This window comes from Conger conger, chromosome 2 (assembly GCF_963514075.1).
Source record: "Conger conger chromosome 2, fConCon1.1, whole genome shotgun sequence".
In the NCBI taxonomy this organism is placed as follows: domain Eukaryota; kingdom Metazoa; phylum Chordata; class Actinopteri; order Anguilliformes; family Congridae; genus Conger; species Conger conger.
The window spans coordinates 65,830,346-65,840,756 of record NC_083761.1 but is presented as its reverse complement, the minus strand read 5'-3'; the positions used below and the strand labels follow the sequence as shown (position 1 = coordinate 65,840,756).

Here is a 10,411-nt window from a genome sequence, read left to right as displayed (position 1 = left end):
CGGGGATAGGCTCCAGCCCCCCTGCGACCCTGTTCAGGATAAGCGGGTTAAGATAACGGATGGATATTCCTACCATATTTCCATACATCCTACTTGAATAGTCATAGTAATTCCATTATGAATGAATTTATATTAAATGTTAAATTTAATCTTATCTTCTGAGTGATTTGGGTAGATTCTCTATGCACCTATACTTTGAAGCAAAGTATATTTTCAGACTGAATCAAAGGCTAGAATTCATAAGTATATGATTTTCTCCCTGATGTGAGATTAACACTGTGTTTAGGTTTATGGGTGGATCACTTGGACATTTACTTGGAAAGTGCATATTGTAAAAAACATGTCAAATATGAAGTTGATATTGTCCATTGTGCATTTGGGTGTGATTGGGAAGCAAAAAGGTACATCTTATTGACGATCAATCAGTCTACAATTGGATCATTCATAGATTTGGCTATGTGATCAGCTGTACAAGTATGTTGGATATGTTGTGGTGCATTTAAGCCCACACTTGTTCCTGAGCTGTTTATGGAATTGAGGGAGATTTCTCAGGAATTAAGACATGTAGCTGGCTTTACGTTATTGGTCAAGTGTTTATGATTATACAGTAACCTCACAGCTAAATGTTTACTAGGTGTGGGAATTTTCAGAGAGGAAAATAATGGAAACTATTTTCAAGTTTTTAAGTAACAGACTGATTTTAACTGGAAACAATCCATCATAGTGTCAGTTTTTTAGATTTACATTTAGTTTTTTTGCCCAAAGCAGACAAGGTGATGATAACCCAGGTTCACTTTCAATATATTAAACAAACCTGGGATTCTTCCCTTCAGATTTATACTGATGGATCTATAGATCCGGAAAGAGGTGACTTGCATTAGGGTTTGGGATGGTGATACCTTTCCTAGAAACATCACAGCGTGCGACTACCAAATATTTTGTTTTTACTTTTGGAGTTAATTTTTGCGTGGTTAGAAACTTGGGTTATGCAGGAGCTAATATAAACGGACTCAGTTGCAGCAATGATGACTCGTAAGGACAGAGCAGATAACACAACAGCTGGTTTATAAATGACAAAGGACGTCTGACCTAAGAAATATGCATTAATTGCAGTAAAATATTACCATTTAGCAATAAAGACGACAAAAAAATGTTGAGGGGAATTCAGAGGCGTATTTGTTTGAGTAACTTAGCCCAAGTTGTTTAAACGTTTAAGAGTGGACTGCTGTACCTTGACAATGACAGAATAGTTTGAGAAGCAAAAAACGTATGACGTTTGCATACGTGAGATGAGTAAATTAGGCATAGGCCAACTGGTTCCAGAAAGGTGCTCTGAAACAACTCCGAAAGAAGCGCACCTACACCATACATACTAGTGTTTGGAGTACGTAACCACCCAGCATCGTTCAAGCAAGCACCTGGACAGTAAGATGCCGAAAATGGTTTGTTTAGCTAACGATGGTTAGCTCGAGCGCTAGCTATGCTTCTTAGCTATACTAACTACACTACAGTTAGCGAATTCTTTTTTAACATCGGGATGCCTATCTAGTTGCTGTGTAATGTTAACCATACTGGGTACCGGCCTACTTAAACTTAAAACTCGCTAACATTCGAATTTAGCCAAGAGTTTAGAATAACGTTTACGTTAGATATAATCGCTAAACTCAATAGCTACCTAAGGTTTAGACCGCTTAATTCTTTGTCTAACGCCGACTGAGTCCATGTGTCGTGAAATAAGTCGTCTGTTGGGTCTCACAAGGAAATAATTGACCTAGCTAACAATTCACTCAGCTATTTGCTGGTTATACGGCGTAATCTGTCTGCTGCTGCTGATAAAGCTAGTAAAATATCTGATAATCCAGTAACGTTAATTTGTGTGCTGTGTTAGCAACAATTCTAGCTGTTAGCCAAGAGTTTACATTTTACCTGCGAGAATTATGCCCTTACATTGATAAATTCATTAAATTACCCAAGGGTGGGTGAAATATGATCACGTTTGAGCTGAAATTACAGTCAAAACAGTCTGGCTGCAGCAGGGCTGACAGTGGAGCTGCACTGCTCACACTCCAGTCCAGTAGGTGGCGGTAATGCACCAACGTTGGTTTAACAATCAACCAATAAACAGCACTGAGGAGAATAAGAAGTATCACCTTTTGCTAAAACCTTTGCAAAGGGTGAAGCGCAGCAGTTATGCGGACTTTCACTTTTTAAATAATATGTTCGTCAAAATCTTCTATTGTATCCTTACAGACCCCATAAACAAGATATTGGAGACGGGACTTCAATCGCATTGTAAAAGAGGTATTGGAATTCAATATTTCCCCAAACTGGACCAAAACAATCTAATTTCCTAAACATAATGAAATTTATCACTGGAAAAAAAAGACTGATTAGGTTTTCTTTGGTTGTCAAATCAACGTGTTTTTTTACATTGAAGTCAATGGGCAGGTAGCCGTTTTGCGCTTAGTAGACATTCTCTGGGTGCTTCACTGCCTGGACCCTCCCACCCTCTCCAGTTTCTATGGCTGTGTCCAAAATGGCTCACTATTCACTAATTACTAATCCCTCACAAGTGAATGTCCATATAGTGCGCAATAGAGTTGACAGTGTAGACAGTGCAGCATCACTGTCAGCCCGGGTGCAGCCAGACCCTTCTCGAAATTTTGCATTTTCACGTCACGTTCCATATAGCTACTGTTGTTTCTGACCATAGAGTGTAGTCTAGTGGTTGTAGTAGCTAGGCTACTTTAACAACTAACTTCCCACTCTGATACGTGACACAGAGAGACGGCGTGATACGAGACCAGTGTCGTCTTCTTTAGATGCAGGTGATCCAGCACTCAGCTGAGAAATTACGGACTGCCCTTGTGCCTAACCGCCAAGATTTGGCAGCCCTCTACCAGAAGTACAGTCTTCAGGAGAGGCGTTTAATGGAGGAAGGCCTCCGTCCTGACAGCACCCTGTTCAGTCCCATCAGCTTGCACTCGGATTCTGACTGGATCACCGCACATCCGGAGGCACCCCAGGACTTCCAGAGTTTCTACAGCAGCCCCTACCGCAGTATTCCAGTTAAAGGCAGAAATACAATTTATATCCAGACTATTGGTATGTTGCAGTTGAAATAAAGGCAGGGCAAGGGGCTTCACCGCTCGCATCATAATTATCTTTTGCTAAGATCTGTACTACTAATAAAAATGAAAAAAGCTGCATATAATATACAACACAGATAATAATCTATATGTTATTTTCAAACATATGAGAAAAACATATACTTTTATTTCAATACATTTACTGTCATGGTTCAATGTTTTTATTCAGTAACCTATATTTTCTGAAAACCGTAGGTGCCTAACAATTATTGTAAATAAAATCAAACAGTGAAATTGGCAATATCAATATATTGTGTCATTCCATTACTTCCTGTTTCACAGGAGTATAAAAAAGCAAAATCCATTTGTCATCCATCAGCATGGGAAAAGTAAAAAAACTGTCAATTCAGTAGAGACAGGTAGTAATTGACCGACAAAAGTCTGGTAATAGCTACAAAAAAAAGGTTAAACATACCACTTTAAGGGCAATAATTTATGCAACTTTCCAGGAAGTGGACAGTGAGGACGATGGTGAGGGAGACCATAAAGAACCAAAGGAGTTTAAGAATTGAGGAGATGGCTGGCTTCTTGGGGCCACCAAGTCTAAAAAATTACTATGAAATAACACCTCTGTACAAACACTTTGAAAAGGTGGCACAAAGACAGCCCTTACTGGGCACAATAATCAGGAGTTTGCCAAATCTCATTGGAATTATGACTTGAAGTGAGTGCAATGGTCAGATAAGACCAAAATTGACCGTTTTGGCCATACACACCATCAACATGTTTGGTGGTAAATAAGGAATGTATACAAGAAGAAGCGCCACATACCTACTGGAGCACTATTTAAGATCAATGGCACAATTAATTAAATAAAGTACCAGGAAATTTTGGCAGAAAATCTGTTTCTGCTAAGAAGCTGAGACTTGGTCATAGGTAGATCGCAGCAGGGCAATGACTCCAAACATCTATCAAAATCCACACAGAAATGGATGAAACGACAACCATGTTATGCACTGGCCATTTCAGTCTCCAAACTTAAATGCCATCAAAAACATGGCAAAAACAAAAACTAAAGAGGGGGGGTCCATAACCATATCACAAATTATATGAGAAGACTCATGGCCGTCATTTCTTCCAGGGGAGTTTGCACAAAGTGTTAAACCAGGGGTGCCGATAATTGTGAAATCTCTTTTTGGGGAATTCTTTTTTTTTTTTTTTTTTAATGTAGGACTTTAGTTGATTTCATAGAATCATTAAGAAAAGCACACTACTCATGTTGGAAAAGAAAGTGTGTCAATAACAGTATTATTTATTAGTTTACAGTGTTTTTTGTGCATGTTTATCAGTGGTCCCAATAATTCCAGGGCCCACTTTACATTAAAACGCATACTTAACGTTTTGTAATGTATTGTGTATTTTAGTTTAATAATAGAGAGGGGATACTGTTGCAGGCTTTCGTGACCTGTGAGATGGTGTGTCTTGTGTCCACAGGCTCATTTGGTGGAGCAGAAGCTCTCACAGAGCAGTATGTGGGCTGGTTGAGGGACTACTGTGAGGCATTTTATTATGGGCTTACGGTGAAGCTCCTTGATCCTGTGACTGTGGCTGCCACTGGCTGTGCCTTCAGAATCAACAACAACACACATAATCTGCAGATACATGCTGGTGAGAGCCATCTCTGTGTACTCATTTCTTCATGGTTTGCTTTCTCTATTCATTTAGCACACCGAATCAATTCCTGCATGGGCCAACACATCTGCTGGTTTTTCATGTGTTTTAGCACCAGTGATTTATTTCAATGGTTAATTGGCAAAATAATCCAGACTCCCTTTTCTCAAATTGGTGGCTGATTGAAAGGAAAAGGAAAACCTCCAGCACTGTAACCCTCCAGGACTTATGTTTGACACCCCCGAATTAGCAGAAATAGTTCATGAGCATTTTTCTCTATCCTAGCTGTCCATTCTTTTCTTTTCCCCAAAAACACATACAGTCCAGAAAGTATTTGGACAGTGGTACAATTTGGCTCTGTAGTCCAGCATATTGGATTTGAAATGAAACAATAAATATGATGTTAAAGTTCAGACTGTCACCTTTAATTGCAGGGTATTTATATCCATATCAGGTCATCAATTTTTTACAGCACCTAGTGAAATTAAATGTCCTCTGAAGTTATCAATGGGATTTAAGTGAAATGATGATGATTTACAACTAGTGGTTTAAAATGCCTGCTCCATAAACCATTAGGATATCTGGCATTCTGACAAGCAGCATTATCCTGTTATTCTATGCTTCCTAAGTACAACATTAATCTCCATTCAGTGCAGTTGTGCAATTCACAGCAAAATGCATTATGCAGTGTACATTGTATTCAGTGATCATTTATATGTTTAGCTTTTATTTTTGATTACTAGTGTGCATGCATCAGCGTTCCATTCCTGGTTCTAGCATCTAAAATGCCAACAAAATGTTCACAAAGAGCAGTGATGTTGTTTTTGTTTTTTTTAAATCCCTAATCCCACCCCCAGAGCCCAATTCCTAATTCCCCTCCCCCTCTACCTCCTGTGGTTATCAACATCATCTGACATTTATGCAAAAACACACATCAGGTCATGTGGGTTATTGTTTTACAAACAGCTCGAAAAAAATAGTAGCTACACCATAAAATATGCATAATTCTACCAACATTTTTTACTTGGATTAGTATGGAACACAAATCTAAAGCTCCATTATGATATGAAAAGTATACATGGTGGCCTTTAAGCATGTTATCATGTAATAAGCACTAAACCTTATTTACTGTGGTTTATGAAAGTGAATGCATTCACTGTGAATTAAATACGAGTAGAAATGTGAAATTCCCGGATCTGGTGCACAATATGCTTGGGCCTCCTGTGTGATGTAAATTAGATGCCAGGGACTAAGGTGAAGACTGCAAGAGAAGATTTTCAGTCTATGCTGAAATTAATTTTTCATGTGTACAGATGAGGTCTGCAGGAGGTGTTCAGGGGCTAGATATTTTATGTGGGTCTGTGTCTTAGGTGCAGCTTAAATGTCACTGGCAGAAATTATTTAAACGTTACTTCATTAATAATTCATTCAAATCTTTTCATGTAAATATGTGTTTAAATGCAGACAGATTACCTGGTGTTTTTCAGGTGATTTACTAAACTTCTTGCAGAAGAGGAAACCCAAAGATGCCTTCTGTATTGTGGGGATCACCATGATTGACTTGTACCCCAAAGACTCCTGGAACTTTGTATTTGGCCAGGCATCCCTCACTGAAGGTATGTGTCATTTTATAATAATGATGGTTGCCACTCTGACTTGTCAAGGTCAAGATTGCCCTCTCCTTCTTCAACGAGTGTGATGTAAATCCAGTTATTCCAGATACCAAGTTGCCACTGGTTTAGAAAGTGTAATTCAGACATCCGACCTTTGCAAAACTTATTTCAGGAGAGATGGTATGAGGTGGTGATTACTTTGATTTGAGGGAGATTTCTATCAGCGAGCTGATGCCATATTCTGAAAGACCTCCTGAGCTTCCTGGGGAGCTGGGATGTCTGGTTTCAGAGCAGCTCGTTCTGGGCTACTGCATGCAGCTGAGGTTGCCTTCCACAAGAGGGCACAAATGTACTTGGAACCTTCTAAAAATACAGGGCACGGTCCTATTTTTATGAAGCATCATGGGCTCTCAGAGTTGGGAAGGTTACATTGGTTTGTGAAATCTTTTTTATTCTTCTGGTTTCTCACTGTACAGGGATGGGGGTTTTCAGTTTTGCCAGATACGATGACGATTTCTACAGCAGGAGTTACAAGGGACGACTGCAGAAAGGGAAGGAGATAAGACGGGGGGATTATACAGTGTTCTCCGGATACTACACCCCACCCATCACCAGCACCCTGCTGATCAGGTCCTGCAAGGTCTGATTGTCCAAAATCACCAAGCTTCTTTAATATGGAGAGCATGGAGGACAGCTCAAAATGCTGTCGTTATGGTTATTGCAGCTTGCTTCAATAATTTATGAAATAAATAGGAAATGTTGCAGAACAATATGCACATCACCCAAGTCTTCTGGGGCTTAGTATTTTGAGGGTAATTCTTCAAAATTATGGACCATATATTTATACATATAAAATGGGAATAATTGCCAATAAATAAATAAAACTGTTTACATTCTATTCAAGCAGAGAGAGGTCAGTTATTGTAATTGATTGACTGAGATGTGATCCTGTGACAATGTAATTATAGGTTCAGGAACTAGGACCTGTTTATGCAGGTTGTGCAACTAACATCAGCTAGGTTTCAGTTATTTGTATGATGTTTCTTTTCTTTGTTTTCACTAATTACTGCATGATACTTCATCAACTGTGCTACTATAATGTCCTGATCAACGTAATATCAAGATATTGGCACAACTTTCCGCATGGTTACCATGAGATTGAATTTGGAGTACAGTTTATTGGGCAAAAATACCTCCCTCTGTGTCCTCCTGACAGACCGTAACCCATGAGATTGGACACATCTTTGGCATGCAGCACTGCCAGTGGCTGCAGTGTGTAATGCAGGGCTCCAATCATCTGGTGGAGTCTGACCGCAGGCCTCTGCACCTCTGTCCCATCTGTCTGCGTAAGCTGCAGTCAGCGCTCCAGTTCAACATGGCAGACAGATACAGGGTGAGTGCTTTAAGGACTGGCCTGAGCCTTTAGCTGCACTGCTATTTAACATTGCATTTCAGCTGTCTGCTTTGATATGAACCTCTCTCCATCAGCGCACAGACACACCAGTTCAACGTGGAATAACTGGCATAAATTCCTTTAGGGACAACATTTGAAAGTATAATCTTAGTATACCTTGTAAAAAGGTGTAACAAACAAAATGTGTTATATGGGACCTTATTTTGTTTTGGAATTAATTGAATGAAGTGTAGACAGTGTACTGGAGAAGTACTGGATACAAGTTTATCAACAGTCTGAGATGATCTTACATTACATTATTGGCATTTGGCAGACGCTCTTATCCAGAGCGACGTACAGTTGATTAGACTAAGCAGGAGACAATCCTCCCCTGGAGCAATGCAGGGTTAAGGGCCTTGCTCAAGGGCCCAACAGCTGTGCGGATCTTATTGTGGCTACACCGGGATTAGAACCACCGTCCTTGGGTGTCCCAGTCATTTACCTTAACCACTACACTACAGGACGCCCTTTTATCTGAACATCTTATTAGAATATGAAAATATTGAGAAATATGAGTTTGCATTGCTGTCCACATTTTGTACTTTTTTGTTTTCATGCTACTAGAGGGCATTGTTATTAATTGTATGATCTGTGGGTGTAGCTTCTATTAGGTAGGACCAACATTGCTGTGTAGGAGTTCTGTCTTCTGCTGACTTATCAAAGTCAATTTATCATGCCTCACATATTACACTTTTACAGAGTACTTTAGCCAGCACAATAGCAGCCACTTACAGCTGGCATGTCACTGCAATCCTGCAAGTTTGAATGAGATGATCCCATGCACAGTTAGACATTATCTGAATTGAGGTCATTGTTTTAGGTATTCTGACATGCATGTTCTCTATAGGTCTACCATGAACTCTGAACTAATATATACTCAGTGAGCACTTTATTAGGTATTTATTAGACTTAATTTTTAGATGTATTGGTCCACTTAGAGGTCTGATGTGTCAGAGATGCTCTCCTGCATACCAATGTTGTAATGTGTGGTTTTTTGCGTTACTGTCACCTTCCTGTCAGCTTTGACTAGTCTGGCCCTTCTCCTCTGACCTCTCTCTTTATCAACGCATTTTTGCCTGCAGAACTGCTGCTCACTGAATGTTTTTTGTTTTTCGCATCATTCTCTGCAAACTCTAGAGATTGTTACGCATGAAAATCCCAGGAGATCAGCAGACCATGGTCAAAGTGACTTAGATCACATTTCTTCTCCATTCTGGCATTTGGTCTGAAAAATTGCTGAACCTCTTGACCATGTCTGCATGATTTTATGCATTTAGTTGCTGCCACATGATTGGCTGATTAAATATTTCCATTAACAAGCTGGTTTACAAATCTACCTAATAAATTGCTCAATGAGTGCATATTTGTCTACACAACATTTGATTGGACAAGTGGCATTCCCTGAGCTCCGATATACAGTGCAACATCACTCTGATGTTGCACTCACCACCATCCGAGACCAATCCGCATTGTTTACGGAATTCTATTAGCTACTTTGGCAATAGTAATTTTGGTAATAATTATTAGCTACGTCCGTAATAATTGTCTTCGGTACTCGACCTACGACCAAATCACAGCCATTACAATATAAAGAACAACAGCACTCTTGTGTTGTATTGCTTAAATGACAACTGCTTTCTCATAGGCCAGCACCATGGATCCCATGGCTCAAGCACTGTACTTCATGGTGGGGTGCATGCAAGAGAGTAAATTGCTACTGTTTGTTGAAGAAGGCTATATAATACTGCAGTATAGACAGGTGTGTAGTTGTGACACGGAACCCACAATAACACGCATCTTGCTGTTTTCATCAGGCTTTACTCCAGTGGATGGAACCAGGGTTGCCTAGCAAAGAGCCGCACACATCCCAAGAGTCTGTGGCCCACTCAGCCAAACCCACCCAGGCATTCAAGGACTCTCGGCAGTGGTTGCAGAAGTGCCTGTGTGTACTGGAGGGTTAAATATTTGCGCATTTTAGATGTATCCTGCCTGTATATCTGTGAATACAGATGAACTAAATCTGGGACCAAAAGATTGTCCTTGAAAAGTCTAAAAAGACATTTAATGAGTGAAAATATATCAATCTTTCATACTAAGTCACTAGCAGGATGTAATTTATTATGTCTATGTCAAGGCTTGCAAAATCAGTGTGTTCATAATTCATAATATACTGTATGATGTTATTTGTAATTATTCTCTCACCTGTTACCCACAAAAAATAAGAATGAATGGAAAATCTGATTTCAGTGGTGAAACCTGATGGAAAAACAAGTGTGTATTATTGGTCAAATATAGTCAAATATTTGAAGTAGTCTTTTTATTTTCTCTCATTGCATCCTGGTCTAAAATATTTGTAATGGTAAGGAAAGCTTTGCTATATCAATATATGCTGATTTACTGCTGTGAAAGATGGATGAAAGATGTGCAATCTCCTGCTTTTTTTGGACTATTTGTGCTTAGCTTGCAACATAGTGAATCTTTTGCTATACACAACATTTTATTTAAATCTAACTGTAATTTCCATGACCAGTCAAATTAAAGAATTTATAGGCAACGTGCAAAATTCTTTTCTTTTTTATCAAAGG

The 10,411-nt window shown here is 39.3% G+C and overlaps 1 protein-coding gene across 1 annotated transcript; it reads left to right on the top strand.

Annotated features, from left to right (window-relative positions):
- The first annotated feature begins 1,241 nt into the window (after window positions 1–1,241).
- Window positions 1,242–10,389, top strand: LOC133122535 (archaemetzincin-2). The gene is made up of 7 exons (XM_061232550.1): window positions 1,242–1,425; window positions 2,823–3,105; window positions 4,584–4,757; window positions 6,248–6,376; window positions 6,850–7,013; window positions 7,590–7,766; window positions 9,641–10,389. Exons 2-7 carry the CDS (start codon window positions 2,823–2,825, stop codon window positions 9,785–9,787), a joined length of 1,074 nt encoding a protein of 357 aa, XP_061088534.1. The 5' UTR covers window positions 1,242–1,425; the 3' UTR covers window positions 9,788–10,389.
- The last annotated feature ends 22 nt before the right edge of the window (window positions 10,390–10,411 follow it).

Bases quoted from the DNA above. Each gene is read 5' to 3' on its own strand.
- LOC133122535 (XM_061232550.1), top strand. From the start codon at position 2,823: ATGCAGGTGATCCAGCACTCAGCTGAGAAATTACGGACTGCCCTTGTG. The intron at 4,758-6,247 runs GTGAGAGCCATC...GGTGTTTTTCAG, and splicing joins TAATCTGCAGATACATGCTG to GTGATTTACTAAACTTCTTG. The intron at 6,377-6,849 runs GTATGTGTCATT...CTCACTGTACAG, and splicing joins CCAGGCATCCCTCACTGAAG to GGATGGGGGTTTTCAGTTTT.